The sequence below is a fragment of the Lepeophtheirus salmonis genome, chromosome 1 (assembly GCF_016086655.4).
Source record: "Lepeophtheirus salmonis chromosome 1, UVic_Lsal_1.4, whole genome shotgun sequence".
NCBI lineage: Eukaryota > Metazoa > Arthropoda > Copepoda > Siphonostomatoida > Caligidae > Lepeophtheirus > Lepeophtheirus salmonis.
In genome coordinates this window covers 18,816,910-18,834,187 of record NC_052131.2, presented here as the reverse complement: position 1 = coordinate 18,834,187, position 17,278 = coordinate 18,816,910, and the positions used below count along the sequence as shown (strand labels likewise).

The window sequence follows — 17,278 nt, the reverse complement described above, 5'->3', positions numbered from 1 at the left end:
AAAGGGATGTTTTATGTTCTCTTTTTTTTCTATACTCATCATTTAATAGGTCTTGGAAGTCTTCAATTCTTCCTTCGAAGTAACCATTTTCACCTATTTTTGGAGTAAATTATTTAAAAAATGCATGATTAAATAAATATTGATGTGATTAAACATAATAATGCTGTTTTAAAAGTAGAAGGCTCTCTTTTTTATAGCAGTACTTCATTTGCTCCACTCCCCAAATCATATAACAGGCTGCTGATAGTAACAAGGGCACAGTAGCACCATACGTCTCGTTCCCACCCTTTATTCGCGCTCAGTTTTTCTGAGTTGTCATCCTTAGTTATGTTACAGCAAATGCGTATTCATTTGGAAACGCATTCGCAGTAACATAACTATAGTTGATAATATTGTTGAGAAAAACGCGTGCAAGGAGGAGGGGGGAAAAAAGACATATGGTGTCATTGTTTAAAATACTAATGTGATTATCAGCCGCCTGCTTTTCTATAATTTTTGAGGGTATAACGAAAGTATTTATTTGCAAAATGTTTACTGAAGATATACTACGTATAATTGACTTCGACGTTTTTTATCCGTTACAATAGATTTGAAAACGTCACACTCCATGAAATCGTAATTCATTATGAACCTTATTCTCAGAATAATAGCTAATGAAACGACAAAGTAGAGTATTTGAAATATATTTGAAGCTCAAAGTTTAAAAAGAAGGCTTTAATTAAATATAATCTACATACTAAAAAATAAACCATTAAACATTTAAGTTAAATATACAAAATTAAACAATTAAAATCATATAACTATTAATAATAATAAATTATAAATACAGAATATTGAAATAATAGATTGATCCAGATAATTTTTTCTTGTTTTAACATCGGAATTCAGTTAAATATGTCATAACTTTAGGTTGCAATACACAAGCGAGACGTGGAGTTTAATTAAAAAGATAATCACCCCTCTTCTTCATGTGGAAGTTGCTATATACAATTGTGCACAGGATAGATATATCTCTACCAATGAGATCTAACTAATTATTAATAATAAAGTAAATGTCAAAATCATAAAATTAGACAATAAATATACTAATAAAAAAATTTTATAAATAAATTCATCGTAAAGATTTAGAGCAAAAGCTAATTATGTAGTAATGTCCGGCGATATTACTCCCTATTAAGAGCATCAAAAAGGATTTCCCCCCCCCGTTATTTAGGTATGCTTATATAACAACATACTATTATCATGATGGATGTACACAATTGTTAATTATAATGCAACACCCAATGTAACTACCCTCGTTGTTGTGACCATTTAAACAGTTGTTTTTGCCTTTTATGAGTTTTCTGAACACCATTTCTTGGAGCCCATCAACCATAGCTAAGCCTTTAGTGATAAAAAAGTAATATTTATTGACTATGTAATATTGGAAAACCTAATTATCATACCCAAGTCTTAAAGCGAAGTAAGTAGTCTCAGACAAACTAGTTGCAAACCATCCAAAGCTACTACCCCCGTTGTTGTGACCATTTAAGCAGTTGTTTTTGCCCTTTACTGAGTTGTGTATCAAAATTCTTGATACGTTTAGCTAAAATAGAATCATATTTTATGGTTAGATTTAAAAAAAAATTGAATACTTACTGTGAGATAGTACAAAATTCAGAGTTCCATTTCGATATTCGTAAATACTTTTTACTGATAACTTGATTATCATTTGGTGTGGATGACTCAAAACATTTTTATATGTATTTCTATATATGACATCAGTACCAACATCCTCCATTAATTTAATGATGGTTCCTCGGGAACCAATATGTTTACCCTTGTATTTTTCCATAAATTTTTTGAACGTAGATGATTAGCAATGGATAAGGTTATATTACATGCAATAAGCATCTTTGTGAGATCAAAGTTAAAGTCTGACTTGATGTATTCATCGTCAAATTGATTTTATAGATGAATATCCATACTCTTGTTATGAGATGAGGATAATGAGTGGCGTGTAATTCTAGACAGGGGACTAAAGGCACATTTATATCGACAAATCCGACAAACCATCTGTTTCTCATCCGGTAAGTATTTTCCAAATTCCTGGGCCTCCATTTTCATAAATCCAGACAGAAGGCGACGTCATTTTGGGGATTTTATTCAGTTCTCTATCGACTATCACCATCTCATATTATATTAATATTGAATAATAAAGGCGGGAATGATAACGTTCATGATTGATAGAAGAAGATGAATATTATTTAATCAATGATGCCATAAGTAATTCTTCTTTTCTCCTCGCACGCTTTTCTATTCTTACCAAAATTATCACCCTTAAACATAACTAAGTATGACAGCAAATGTGTTTCCAAGTGAATACAATTGGTTTAAAAAAGAAAAACATAATTAAAATTGAAAAAATAGATACTCCAAATGAGTTATTTCAAATTAAACTCTCCAAATACAAAATTTCCATTTTTTTCAAAATGCTATATGCTATGAAATAAAAAATGCATTTGATTGTAAAATAAAAAGGTACAAAATTATCATAAAATGTATATTACTACGTAACAGGTTTAGTCTCTACTGATAGAGAGAAGGGAAACTCCTAAATGGCAATGGACCTTAATAATATAATTATGCCCCATTAACCCAAAAGCAAGCTGGAATAATTTTTCTCTAATAATTAGCAAAGTAGTCAATTTGATTAAAATTGACAGTAGTCTGAAATGTATCATTGAATGTGTGTAAAAGGTGGTTTAGGTGTGGTGCACTACTCATTCTAATTTCTAGTAACATTTTTTTTTTGCAATATTGTCGCAAAATCATTAAAACGCGCAGAGCGCTCATAATGCTCAGAAACATTGAAAAATATTTGAAGGTATCTCGTATTTTCTGAGACTCTAATAGGGTTGCAAAGTTAGCTTTTAAATAAGTTTGAGCTTGAAGAATTAGATTTTTTTATTTGGTCGAAAATTGAAATATATTTTAGATATTGAGGTAGGACATTGCGTCATAATCGAAGCTCCTGTATTAACAGTGGAAAAACAGATCCCACCACGTCTTGTGATCCATGTAGCAAAGAACGGATATTATAAATTAGGGACAATAATGATGTCTTAAAACAGCTCAATGTAAAAAGGCAGTTTGAACCTTTCAAGGAGTAATTCCTCAATATTGATGAAGTTCCCAGAGTGAAGCAAGTTAGTGGTGCAATTGCACATACTTTAAACAAATAAGTTAATCTGCAAAAAAAAAGGGAGACCTTTGTAATAGCAAATGTCATAATGACACAACATGCTGCAAAAGTAGTTTATGAGGTGAATGTGTTTATGTTTAAGATATATTAAGTAAAAAATTCGGCAATATTAAGTATGTTCAAAAGGATGATTTTTTGAAATTATTTTTAACAATTTTTTATCATAAAATAGTTGGATTGTATTAATGCAATATAAATTTCAATGAAAATAAACTAGAGTATCAAATTGCTTGCAATGAAATTGTATCGTAATCAAATCCTTAATCATCAATAGCCTAGCAATGAATTGTTTAATGATCAAATTACCCACAATCATTTCACCTGGCAATGTAAATGAAGTTAAAATTACCATTTACCACTCTATTTGAAATTTTGCACATTGCCAGTAACGTTTATAAATTTTAGGAAATTAATTGTTATCATAAAAAGGGTAGCTATAGATCGTCTTCGTTGATTTATGTATGGTCGTGCTTGGGAAAAACTCAATAAACCTGTCAAGGAGAGGAAGGAAACGCGCTTATTATCCATTGACTGAAAGAAAATAGATTAATGGACCATTTCACATATAACTGTGAATCCGAACATAATATTGGGAAATGTAAATAGTAAATGTGACTTCATTGACTTTATTAGGCGCAAAATTATTGGCTATTCTCAATAGTGTAATAGACCAATAAAAGTGTCCGTTTTATGGATTTTACAATCTTTTTCGTATACAATTAAACTTTCTATAAAGAAGGTAGGAAGTTTTAGTTTTTTTAAATTACAGAATTATTTTAATTTTACCCAATATTAGATTAGGGATAGCTTTAGTAGTTTGTAATTTATACTCCTCAGAAATAAGCAATTGGCAACTTATATTTATTTTTATATTGGAGGAGTGCGAGGGGTATCTCAGGTAATCTCTGAAGAAGTTGTATTTACAAATTCGGTGTTTGTGCCCATAATATTAAATTGTAGATTAAGCTTAGTGGGGAAAATATATTTTAGAGGGTATTGCTATATATAATTTATAAGCTAATTTTTTTCATTTTTGTTCGAGATTGCTTTTCTTTTGAGATAACAATTGTTTTAATTTATCTTACACAAAAACTAGGAAATATTCGTAAATTTTAACATGACTAATGTTGATTAATTAGAGACCCTATAACTAATTTAATAAATTCATTTAACTATATCTTACATTTTTCTAAATATTATGTCTATAATTTAAAATAAACATTTATTTATATATGTTCTGTACAAGCCGCAAATCGCATTTTTGTTCAAAAAGTAACTTGTATAAGCAAATTGTATAAGTTGCAACAAAAAATGTGATGGAGGATTTACAACACTTGGGATGAGGATAATGCAATAATTGAATTAGTGGTGTAATTTTTGCAATTATAATCCAAATTTATAAATTTTAAAGTTCTAATGGCATTGTTTATATTAAACAAAATAACCATGTAATTTGAATAGATCAAAATGAAATGATAGTATCAATAAATAGTTTGTAATGGGAATGACCATTGTTATAATAAATAGTGTATTTTACGAAATTTGTACAATTTCCTCATACGAGTTGTACCTTGTACAAACATCTCAACTTGAACACCACATATTATAATATATGTGACGACTGAAGAATGTGCATTATTGAACATACATTCAAGGTCATGTTGCTGAAATATTTATAAAAAAATAACAGTACAAAACATTAGCAGCAGATGCGATGTTGGAATGAAAAAACTTATACATATTAAATAATATGTATGCACTTAGTTACAGATCTAAAAAGATCATCCTTCAAAGAAGAACATTACTTAACATAAGTTTATGTATTGGTCTATTTTTTTTTAAGAGCTTACTTGTGTTAATACCTATGCGTAGAGTTGTAAAAAGGTAGACCTGCAGATATGTATAAAAAAATAAACAGAAAATAACCCTAACAAATTTAGAATGTTTTGAAGGAGAGCAGATTAGCGTTAAATGTTTTAATTAGCTGTCATGAAATTTAAAACGGAACAATAGTGCCAACTCTTTTTACTTTTCATATCACAAATATGTAATTTTTCGATTTCAATTTAGAGGGGTAATTATTCTTCACAAAATATTATTATCAATATATCTTATTTCATGGTTGTATATGATTAGTTGTTTCAATAAGCAGAAACGGACAATTTTGTAGTTTTTTACTGAATAAATCCAGTTTCAACTAATTGATTAGAACAAACTGTACCAATTTTTATTTTTTGAAAAGAATTGGATCTGATGTCAGTAATTTCAGCCCCTTAAAATCCTTATTTTTAGAGATATCCCAAAGAATTTCCGAAATTTCAAATTATGAAAGTGAATGGAAAAAATCGTTTTCTGTTTATTAGAAATTGAAGCAATGTTCTGATTTTAATATACCATACCAAAAAAAAGCTCAAGAGCTTAGTTTGATTTTATGAATATTATGTCAAATCCTTTTTTGGCAATATTTATATTCGACAACAAACGCATGTTCCCCACAACTCCCACGCATGATAGCGAATGAGAGTATTTTCAAGAAAACTTTAGAATTTCACCACTAGAATGAAAAGACAACTACTCCATTACTAATTTTATAGCCTGATTGCCAAACATTATAAAAAAGGAAATTATCTTGTCGATGGATCACTGGGATCCTGTATAAAATAGTACATTTCATTTCTAACTAAAATCGAAATATATCCAATTCAAACAATTTTATCACCTTCATATTATTCAAGTGAAATTCAGGGCTAAAAAATTAATTCAATTTGGCTAAGATACATTTGATCAGCGAGGGAAAGTTGAAAGTCATGACCACAAAACTCACTAATTTATAAACCAGTTGCAAATAAAACTTATTTTTGCCTTTCACAAATACTTTTGTTTGTTAAAATTGAACAATATTACAGCGTACTATATAGTACTCGGAGTAGATCCGTGCCCTGAGAAATGAGATAGGAGGAAATCACATCTCATTAAGTAAGGCACTACGACTTTTTCTTGTATCTACTATTAACCATTACAGTATAATTACAGGATGAACGTAATATTTATCATCAAAATGAAATTCTATGTCATCAAATCCATTAAGTCCTGAAACAAAAAATTAGTAATTACTATAAACATACATAAATAGAAATATATACTGCAAACTCCAATTTTTGTCTAATCTTACGTGGAAACTTATTCAAGCAATTTTGATCGATTAAGTCGAGATCCCTCTCCTCTTACCTCCAAAAATATATTCATCGTATTGCTAACCGTCGCTTCGTTTAACTTAGTGAAGTGATTTCCTTATTATTAGTAGTGTTTTATTAATTACTAAAATTATAACTTGAAATAAATTGTAAAACTGTTATATAAATAAATGGAGATATTAATAATATACAGTTAAGTATGTCTTAATACCGCTCGGACACTTTTTGAAGCAGCAATAACTTCTTGATTCTTTCATTTTCTTAGAATAAAAAATTTAAAGATGTTTTGTTGACTCAAGAGGTTAAATAATTTCGTTATTTATTATTATGTCAATAAACATCTAAGTTATTTTTATATGTATATCCAACGGAAGAAAGTGAATGAGCCGATTATTTATTTTTTATTTAGAATATTTACTGTTTGTGCTATTCCTGGTAACCATCCCCAGGAACCCAAAGGATGTGTCCCGAGTGTTAGATGTACTGGAAGATCAAAATATTATGAATCAGCATTGATGTTAGAAGTTATTGAATGTGATGGAAAAGCCTGTTGCTGGAAAGAGAATCTTTTTTGAAAAGTAATACCACCACTTTATATACCTATTTAACATAATATTAAAATAATTTACGTGTATTTGTTGTGATGTAAATACGCCCCACTTAGAAAAACAATGATAAAAACGCATTTATTTCAAAAACAGAGATAGATACAGACTTTAGACATAAAAATTAAAGTTGTTTAGAATTATGAGTTACATACGCAAGGCCATATTTATTCTGATCAGACGAGATTTCTGTGCTCTGGAGGGCAAGTTTGATTTTCTCATTAAACAAGATCGATTCCCCGTGTCTCAGTTTTTTTAAAGTATGGGTTGTCAATTCGAAAATGCACCATAAAAAATTAAAAATCTAGAACGTATATTAAACACGAATTTAAAAAGGGAAATAGGAGGAGGATGAGCGAGTTAATCTTAGTATGTATCTTCATTATGGTTGAAGAAGGAACAGTGCAGGTTAGCAATGGTTGTGACAATAAATATATCACATAAAAAAAAATTAGAAAAAATATATATTTACCAAAATCAATATTTTCAATGGTTCCAATGGTTTTTTATGTTACCTTTTCAAGAGTATCAAAAGGGGGTACAGGTTTGATTATATTTACATAAAATGGACTGAAACAACTAAAAAATTTCTATACAAAGAGGTTTTACAATAGAAATTTACCTATTATATAATTATAGTTAATAGTAAATCGTTTTAGTTTAGAATTTAAAAATAAATAAGCTAATTGTAAATTAAATATTTTTAATTTTCATTACCTACCTTTAAGATTCGTTCTAGTAGTTTATTAAAAAATAGATGTGCAAAATTATTAAAACAAAAGTTATTAACTTTATATAATAAAAGTGTTCGAGCGATATTGAGACATACTTTACTTTTTAATAAAATTACTGAGTATTGAAGATCAATTAAGAAATTGGGAAATCCTTTAACTTAAGAGTTAAATAACTTTATAGATTTATAACTATCTAAAAAGTTGGTTGAATAAATTCGATTATTTTTTGTTCATAAATTCAAAATGGTTTATTTAACGTTTGGAAGTCAGAGAAAAAATTGTGTATAGTCATGGTACTGTTCAGTGTTCACTAATAGCATTGCATTTCAATTTTCTATAATAAATGGTTATATGTCATAATTTAATCCATGTTTGATTATCTAATTTTATATTATTTTTGAGTATTTTAGGTATATTTCTTGAATAATAAGTAGTTGCTAAAACCTAGTTATATTGAACATCTATACTCCAATTACACCAAATCTCACATATTGCATTAGCGTACATAAAATATATTAATATGGATTATATCTTAGTATGATAACAAATCGTTAAATATTCTAGATTTTATTTACATACGAGTATATACATGTTTGTAGCATGAGTTAATTATTATCACAGACACGTTTCAAATTCATTTCCACAGCTGATAACAAAGGAAGGGTAACTTTATAGCCAGAATGCTCATTTTCTACCTGGAGAAATCTAGTAAATCAGTAATACCTGCAATAAATATCCTGATATTAAGACCCATAACTATGTGTTAAAGATGGAAAAGGCGTCAATATGTAGTCGAGTTTGATCAAAGGAAGATCAATATCAGTTGTTTATTATTAACCTATCCTCTAACATCCCCATGTACTCGATAATTTAATGTTGACGCGCCTTTTTGTTTCTTCTTAAATATTTATTTTAAACAAGGGGACCATACGGATATCGCGGCCTACAAGATTCCTATATCTATTATGTATAGTATTAATTAATTATATTATGTTTTATAATTTGTCCCTCAATAGATTTGGAGGTTTGGGAGTACACCTTTGAGGGAATCCTTTCTACTGGAAATGGATAATTGATATTGATATTTTTAAATTAAGCCACTTTGTGTCCATATTTACCGTGTGTGAACACTTTGCTGAATGCCATTTTTCCGAACTAACACATAGCCCAAAAAAACATTTAATCTTTTTAAATTAGAGTAACATGAATGTAATTATGATTTCCATTCATGTTACTCTAATTTAAAAAGATTAAATGTTTAATTATTTGCCACAGATTGCCATCCTTAAATGCTCCATAACTAATAATAAGTTGATTTATTTCATAATGAAGATATTTGGCTCGAACTGCAATTAGAACCGCAGTAACAAAATTCATGACAATCCCCTAATAAATCACTGCTTTACCTGGCTAATATGAAAATATACAATTCACTTTGATGTCCGTTGAACGTCGATGTTTGGAATTCTTGAGTGAATACTGTCTATTGCTTTTTCTAGGAACTTATGATCCTTGTGTAGTGTATTTTTTTTTTTCAAATCCAATAACAAAACCGTCTTGAGAATAATAAAATCAGAGACTTTAAGAGAAATCAATTAATGAACGCTTAATCATTGCAAATGCGTGGCATATAGTTGAACATTTTATCTTTTAAAATTGGAGTAACAATAATGGAAATAGTAATTACTTAGTATTGGACCATGAATCATCATCAAGTATATTTTTTTTTCTGCAATATGGTCATTCAGCCAACTTTCTGTTCGACAATGTGGTCATTTGGCAAAAATTTATGTTCGGCAAGGATGCTTTCGTCAGAAAGTTTTCCCCCCAAGGTGCCCTGGAACCCTTATTTACATATTAAAGTGCGGCGGTGGAAATGTTTTTATTTTGAAAATAACAATATAAATATTGTTATTATTATCTGCATAGACATTATCATAACATTATTAATAGCGTAACATCTTGGAGCTGTCGTATTTTTTTTATTATCCTGTTTTTCCTTTTACTAGACGCTCCACATGAGTTTATTCATTAACTAATACTTGGTGATATGACTTGAAAGAGTTGTACAAAAGATTTCATAGTGATATACAATAACTGCAGGAGCTACGTTTTCATACTTAAAATATATCATGCCTTTCTATTTTTCTCTGTATAAAGTCGATAGAAATTCTACGCACACTAACAACTATTCAGTCATGGAGGAAGAAGAAGGTCGAGAAGATTCCTTAAAGTTCAAAATACACTCCAAATTTGCGTATAGACAGGTACTACTTAAAATATATTTAAAAGGTGATCTCAGCAGCAAGGATATTTGTTTTCAGATATGGACATCATTTATAGCAAATTTATTACAAGTCATGCAAGGTAGTGTATTGGCTCTATCCTCCATCATTCTACCTCAGGTCATAAATAATAAGGATTCATCAGACATATCTTTTACTGATGAAGAAGGTTCCTGGTTTGGTAAGGTATTATTGTCAAATAATTTAATTAATATATATTTTTTTCTCTATTTTTAGCAAGTATATATTGTATCGGATATGTCTATGGTTCGTTACTTGGAGGTCTACAAAGTGACTTTTTTGGTAGAAAAATATCACTTCTAATTGACTGCCTCGTTGCTACTACCGGGATTTTTCTCATTGCATTTTCTCAGGACTTTTACCTCCTCATAATCGGAAGACTTTTGTGTAATAATATCATTATCAATAAATATTAAATATACAAATGGATGATAGATATGATTAATCCATTTCTTATTTCATTAGGTGGTCAAGCATCTGGATCAGGAACGGTGTCTATTTCTATCTATATTTGTGAAATAAGTCATCCAAATGTTCGTAGTATTACGGGTACTTTTTTAGCTAATTTTTATTTATCGGGATATAGTTTGACCACAATTCTTGGAAGCTTTATTCATTGGAGAATTGTCGCAGGTAAGCCTATAATGTTCACTTTGAATAAACTACAAATGTAGAATACGTAAACTTATTATTTATTTATTGAATAGCATTTTAATGCTACATAAAAATCATTGCAGACAAAACTGCAGTTTATTGTCTGTCTATTATACTCTTATGCAATATTTTTTGTTTGTATCAATGTAATGTGTTTTTTTTTGTGTCACGCTTTACAAATTTCTTTACATATTTGCAAATGTGAATCATTGAGTCCGTTCTTTCAAGATATAAAATGAACATTCAAATAATTTATAAATATTTAAATGCCAATGTTTTTCTCTATTCACTATTTTGACTATAGGTATTATTGCAACATGCCCAATCCTTGGAAGCCTTCTTCTGCTTACTTGCTATGAATCTCCTATTTGGCTTCTACGAAATGGTAAAGATGAGGCCGCAATGGAGAGTCTTGTATATTTTCATGGTGTTTTACATGCTGAAGGAGAAAGGGTATCCATAGTTTCTAAGCTAAATAAATTAAAACATCGCGAAGAGGATGATTTAAGTGTGATGGTAAGATACATAAACGTTGATTAGACTATTTTTTCAAACATTATCTGATATATTATAGAAAAAGCTTGGAAATAAAATCACGCGACTCCGGGATTCATCATTTTGGAAACCCTTTTCTATTCTTTTTATGATTGTTCCTGTTTTTTGTCAGTGGAATGGTGTTAGTATCATTGCATTTTATCTAGTATTATTTGCGGAGGTAAATATCAAAATAGGCAGTTATTTGAATGAACTTTTCATTGATACTATTTCAGAAAATACAAGTGGCTGTTAATCCTTATTATGCAGCATCGATTATAACAATTATACGAGCCATTTTCGGCAACTTATCTATGTTGTTCATTAGGAAACAACCAATAAGGAAGATTTACATTATAAGTGTGATTTTTATTGGCTTGGGAACATCAATAATATCAGTATATCATTATCTATTGAACAATGTAAGGCTCTTCATATTTATTCTTGTGATTAATATTGAGTATTCTTTCTTCTAGCATTTCTTTGAATCACTAGATGCAAATGAAATGAATGTACTCCAATGGACTCCCGCTATAGGGCTACTTATTTATTCAATTGCTGCATGCTCTGGCTACTTTCAAGTCACTTATATGATTCAAGGGGAAATATTTCCACACGAAGTAAGATCCTTTGGATGCGGACTCCTTGGGTTTATTGATGGTATATCATCATTTTTAGCTGCTAAAGTCGTAAGTGTTATGTACATAAATGTTTTATTGATAGATATTTACAACTTCATGATTATTTTGTTCAATTTAGGCTCCCTCTATGCTCCATGACTATGGAACAAGTATTTACTTTGCCTACGCAACTATTATGTGTGTCATTATGTGTATATTTGCATATTTCTTTCTACCGGAAACGCATGGAAAGAGACTGGATGAAATTGAAGATAATTTTTTGAAAAGTGATGTATTGAATAGCCAAGAAATAAACGTTGAAGAGGAAGAAATATTGAAATTGAGATGGACCGTACCAGAAATATAATGATATATTTTATTAGTACATTTCGAGATTGAGGTACTTACCTCTTTACCTAAAGGAGGTTTTTTTTTCTTAAGTTGGATTATTTCTTTTTAAAAAAAGGACATTTTTATGTTATTTTTTTAAACCGTTTTTGTTCATATACTTGTATAAATTTAAGATTACATAGCTACTAAAAATATACAAAATATATTTTTAAAACTTGTGAATTAGGTTTATTTATAGATATGAAAATTGCAGGAATCCTGGTGAACGTATATTTAAAAAAAAGTGTATATGTGTATGATATTATAAATAATGGAACACATATACAGTGCACCTGGTGACTCGTTTTCATTTATACAGATATTCATACTTTTCACTATTAATATAGATTTTTTACTTCAATGAGGATTCGCATTGAACGTGTCCACTTTATAAAGGATAATAGCAAGGAGATAATTAAGTATTAAAATATAGCATGAATTGCTCATGAATAAAGTAACGTAACGCGACCGTAAGTTTTAAGAGATACAATGGTGCATCGTTTTAACAGTTTTTTTTGCAAGATGAAGCTTTTCATATGTTTTTCTTACTGTCGTAGACTGATTGGCAGTGATGAATATTATATTAATGTCCCGCCGGTATGTGAAAAAAAAGAAACCGAGAATTAACGTGGTAACCCTGATAATTTGAAGAATGTTGGGAGGAGAACCTTAAAACATTAAGGCTTAATATTTTAAGGTTTAATGCTTAAGATTCTATTGTAAGGCTCTGGATCAAACTTTTTCATCACGTCACAACTGAACTAAGTTCAGTTCTACCCACTACTGATAAGTGTTACTCCATAATTATTATTAAAGACAAATACTAGAAGCCGAAGTAGGATAAAAAAGTTGAGAACTACATGGAAATACATTTAATTCATAATGATTAAGATGGATCCTTCGTACGAAATTATTCATCCGCATCTACTCCTCTTTTCTGTTCCTAGGAATTCCTATTTTTTCCATTTGTATATAAATACGTCTTCTGATCCTCTCTTCAACTTCATGTTAAAGGGATCTTGTCTCTTAGTCTTTGTGCCTCACTCGGTGGATATCCTCTAATTTAATAGAAACATCCTGCGTTTTACGAATGTTCTTCACATCAAGGTCTATGATAGTGTCTTCTGACCTCTTTAATCATTGCCTCTATGCTCGCGATAAATTCTTCCAGATCTTTTACGAAATCATCGTATACTTCTACATACAAGAACAATGGGGCTCCATAAAACGACAGAATAATCGACTGAAAGATCTAGTGAGGAACATGGACAGTTCTCATCTCATCCTCAACTTCTTAATGGAAGTTCTTGAGTCATTTTTTCCTTAAGTCAACTCTGTTTCGTCTTCTACTCTAAGAAAATGATTTCTTTCATATGTGTCCTTGATGCATATAATGCAGAAATGTATGGTTTATATGGATAATGATATAACCTGGACACTTAAAGCCTGACCCCTGATTAGTGATTTCACTTGTGAGTCCCTTTTGTGATTAGAAAATAAGCGGAAGAGTATTCTAGACTTAAAAGATAATGTGCCTCTCTTTTCTTTGATTATTTTGTCTGCAAGGCATATTCTATTCTGTTATTGCTTATAAATAGTTATTGGTAACTATTAAGTGATTATTTGTTCAAAATATAAGTGACTTCTTAACTTTTGTAATTTTATTAAAATTATTTGGATGTCGTTGCTATTTCCAAACTTATTGAATCAGGAATCCTCTTATAAGCAGATAAATTGCTTGTTGACATATTGGAATGTTATTCTCTTGAAAGTCTGAGATCTTTACAAAAATAAACAAAGTACTAAGTGGGTGTCATACGAGCTAATTATAAGTTGTTTGATTGAAGACAATATTTAAAACGTAATCAAAATGATGTTAGGACTATTTGATTCATATAATATTCGGGATATCCACATTATGGAACTGGATGAAGTTTAAAGTAGTTCCAATTTATCGTGGACACCCTGTATTGTTAAGAAAGATTTCATTATGATATTAAGTATTAACCCTTTATCTTACTTTGTCCTTATCAAGGATGAAAAGCTTGTCAAATGTTCAAATAAGATGAAAACAACCCAGATTGTGTTTTGATATTTTTTCCTATAATGGTAATGCTCTGAACAAAGGCCTGGAGAGAGTTGCTTCTATTAATCAACGAGCAGCTGTTTACCTATCGGATCCTAAGTCAATAAATATGATTTTATTAAATAATTTTCGTTCATATCATTAATAATACAAGGGTTAATTGCTAGATCGTAAAATTGCTAAACATTATAAAATATTTCTTTTTAATTGAAATATTTTTATTGCAAGGAATCGGATTCAATATTATGATCGATTAACTTAATCGACATCATCTAGCCAACAAAATTCTAAACACATTATTCAAATTTATATTCATGTCACATATTTACTAGAGTTTGATAATAACATAAATTATTTTTTTTACTGTACAAGAAAAAATAGATCTTATGTTTATTTGATAGTTTATAATCTTCCTTCATACATGTTTAAAAAAAAAATAGTTTCCATATAATAACACTTAATACATTTATTTTTAAACAAATTTTTTGAATTGTGTGTAATCAGAGACACTTCTCATTGTACCTACAAGCTCAACATTCGTCATTTAAAAATAATAATCCATGTAAAAAGAATATTATTAATTATTTTATTTCAAAATTCATTAATATTTTATTTTTATAAAATATCTTTGTAAATTGACTATATATTCTTTAATCGCTCATAAATTAAGTAAAAGTATATTGAATTCACAAGATTTTCCAAGACAAGACATGACGTTTTCGTAATCATGGGTTCAAATCTTTAAATAAATTTAAAGTAAAAAATCACATTAAATAACGAATTCCACTTTATTTCGAGAATCATCCAAATTTTATTAAGTTCATAGACCTTTACACTAGAAAAGGGATTCACTCTCGCTTCTCCATTACCATGTCAATGAAGTCTCCAACTAAAAAAGTGTTATCCATGATCCATTATCTCATTAATTTGGGAAGTAGACAAAATTACAAGTGTTGCTGTAATAAGTATAAACAACGTTATTGCCTCCGATTTCAGTGACAAACGAGTGAATGTTTTCATTACCAATGGAACAAGGTACTCCATTGAAGCAGCCAAAAACCTTAAACATATTCCAATTATATTGCATGTCACTTATATAGCTTATGGATTGAATAGAATAGCAACTCTCTGTCCTGATTACTTCTAAAATACAAACACCATCATCTCTGAAGTGAATAATTTTTTTAGAATTCAGGTGATTATAACAATTCACTATCACACCGAGGACATCACTTCAGTCAAAGAGTATATTAATTATAGTTATAGTTGAAAACAAAGATGCAATCTAAAAAGAGAAATATATTTTGAAGAATTATCTACTTTTGTCTCTAATAATATTAATTCAACAAGATTTGAATCTAATCCAGATAACTATTAAGGCATTGAAATAGAGATTGCCGAAACTCCCAAGTGTAACTTTCTTTAAAAATCTATACCAAGATATTGCCTTTGAACCTTTCAAAACTAAATTTCAGGAGGGGATAGAGAAAAACAAGGGATACATCAAATTGAGAGAATGATAACTGAAACCATTAATCACGATAGTGAGTTTTTTAGATAGAAAAACGCTCCTATATTTGATTCCAAAAGGGTTTTCAGTGGAGTGTCGTACATAAATGTACCAAGTAAGTCCGAGCTGACGGAAATTCACGTCTAGAGTATGATAATGTGACGAAACATTGGGATTTACCTTGAAGATAGTTGATTGACCCCAATTCCCCCCCATAAGTTCTAAATGTAGGAATATTAATAAATAATTATAAATTTAACTTTAATTTTAAAAATGAAATACCTATTACAGCAGTCAACGTCTATAATGACTAAACTTTCGTCCATCATCGTAGACAATGGTTCCAATAGCAAAATTTAAGTACCTAAAAAATTAAATAATTATAATAATACTTATATGATTTATTAGACCATTTAACTATATTCATAAGTTTAATAATTGAATGTTCAATTTCATTATCATACATGATTCTCCGTCAAATTATGTACACAAATGTGAGACATCACTTTCAAAACTATATTTTACTCACAGTTAACGATAGGAGTGTTTTTGTTATTAAAAAATTCGCTAACGTGATTGATGGTTTTAGGAGCCAATTCTCTCAATTTGTTGTATTGATATTAATACTACTCATATTGTTACTCTTGATATTCTGTTCAGATCATAACCTAGACAAGTGACATTAAAAAATGTATTTTAAGAGTTTCGGCTACTTAAATTCATTAAAATGCTCGATTGTTAATGAAAAACCTTAGTCTTTCGCCATTGAAATCGGAGCCAAGAACATTTCTGATACTTTTCACAAGAATATTTGTTATCATTTTATTGTCGACTTTTGTAACATCTTCCAAATTAAGGATATAATAAAAACCCAAAAAATAACAATCTATGGGACAAATCAACACTGCAGTTACGCATTGCTATCAAGTGAGTGTAGTATCGTCAAATGCAAGAAATATACCCTTTCCTTTCAAGTTCTTTCTTTATCTTGGAGAACATTAATTTTTCTTTGATACTCTATTGACTTGGTGATGGAGAAGCGAGAGGGAATTACTTTTCAAGTGTAAATTTCCATAAACTTAACAAAATTTGGATGAGTCACGATATGGAGAGGAACATTGCAGGATATAAGGATCTTGTTATATCAGTGAAAAAAAAAATGAAATTAATTAGGTGATGTGCATTCAATAAAAAATTCCTTTCATGAATTTGTGTTATACTGTGTTATTTTATCTCAAACTTCATCACAACATAATTCAACAAGTTTCTAAAAACTATTGAAATAATAAATATGTATTTAGTAGTTAAAGGATATTTTTTTTATGTGATTAATTGTTATGAATTATGATATGTTTTCTCCTCAAGAATGAAAAATAATGATGACATCTTCTATTACTAGTT

At 29.3% G+C, this 17,278-nt stretch overlaps 1 protein-coding gene and 2 long non-coding RNA genes across 5 annotated transcripts; 1 reads left to right on the top strand and 2 right to left on the bottom strand.

Moving 5' to 3' along the window:
- Positions 1-669: 669 nt before the first annotated feature.
- LOC139905518 (uncharacterized) lies at positions 670-3,949 on the bottom strand. Its single transcript, XR_011780359.1, has 3 exons — positions 1,639-3,949; positions 1,446-1,585; positions 670-1,383 (listed from the first exon to the last, which is right to left on the bottom strand). It is a non-coding gene; the product is annotated as an uncharacterized lncRNA (long non-coding RNA).
- A 706-nt stretch (positions 3,950-4,655) lies between these two features.
- LOC139905519 (uncharacterized) lies at positions 4,656-6,562 on the bottom strand. Its single transcript, XR_011780360.1, has 2 exons — positions 6,417-6,562; positions 4,656-6,334 (listed from the first exon to the last, which is right to left on the bottom strand). It is a non-coding gene; the product is annotated as an uncharacterized lncRNA (long non-coding RNA).
- A 215-nt stretch (positions 6,563-6,777) lies between these two features.
- Positions 6,778-12,456, top strand: LOC121119931 (solute carrier family 2, facilitated glucose transporter member 8). 3 transcript variants are annotated; one of them, XM_040714782.2, is made up of 10 exons: positions 6,778-7,016; positions 9,938-10,044; positions 10,102-10,243; positions 10,300-10,470; positions 10,549-10,716; positions 11,042-11,253; positions 11,312-11,452; positions 11,508-11,693; positions 11,748-11,960; positions 12,031-12,456. In XM_040714782.2, exons 2-10 carry the CDS (start codon positions 9,976-9,978, stop codon positions 12,256-12,258), a joined length of 1,530 nt encoding a protein of 509 aa, XP_040570716.1. In that variant the 5' UTR covers positions 6,778-7,016; positions 9,938-9,975; the 3' UTR covers positions 12,259-12,456. The 3 variants fall into 3 exon arrangements, with proteins under 3 accessions (XP_040570716.1, XP_040570709.1, XP_040570724.1); XM_040714775.2 differs by having other exon boundaries at positions 6,801-7,016; positions 9,787-10,044; XM_040714790.2 differs by lacking the exon at positions 6,778-7,016 and adding an exon at positions 8,619-8,744.
- Positions 12,457-17,278: the final 4,822 nt, after the last annotated feature.

Excerpts from the sequence above, each read along its gene's own strand:
- LOC121119931 (XM_040714775.2), top strand. The coding sequence starts at position 9,910 with ATGCCTTTCTATTTTTCTCTGTATAAAGTCGATAGAAATTCTACGCAC. Across the intron at positions 10,045-10,101 it reads CCAAATTTGCGTATAGACAG|ATATGGACATCATTTATAGC; the intron begins GTACTACTTAAA and ends ATTTGTTTTCAG. Across the intron at positions 11,453-11,507 it reads ATCTAGTATTATTTGCGGAG|AAAATACAAGTGGCTGTTAA; the intron begins GTAAATATCAAA and ends ATACTATTTCAG.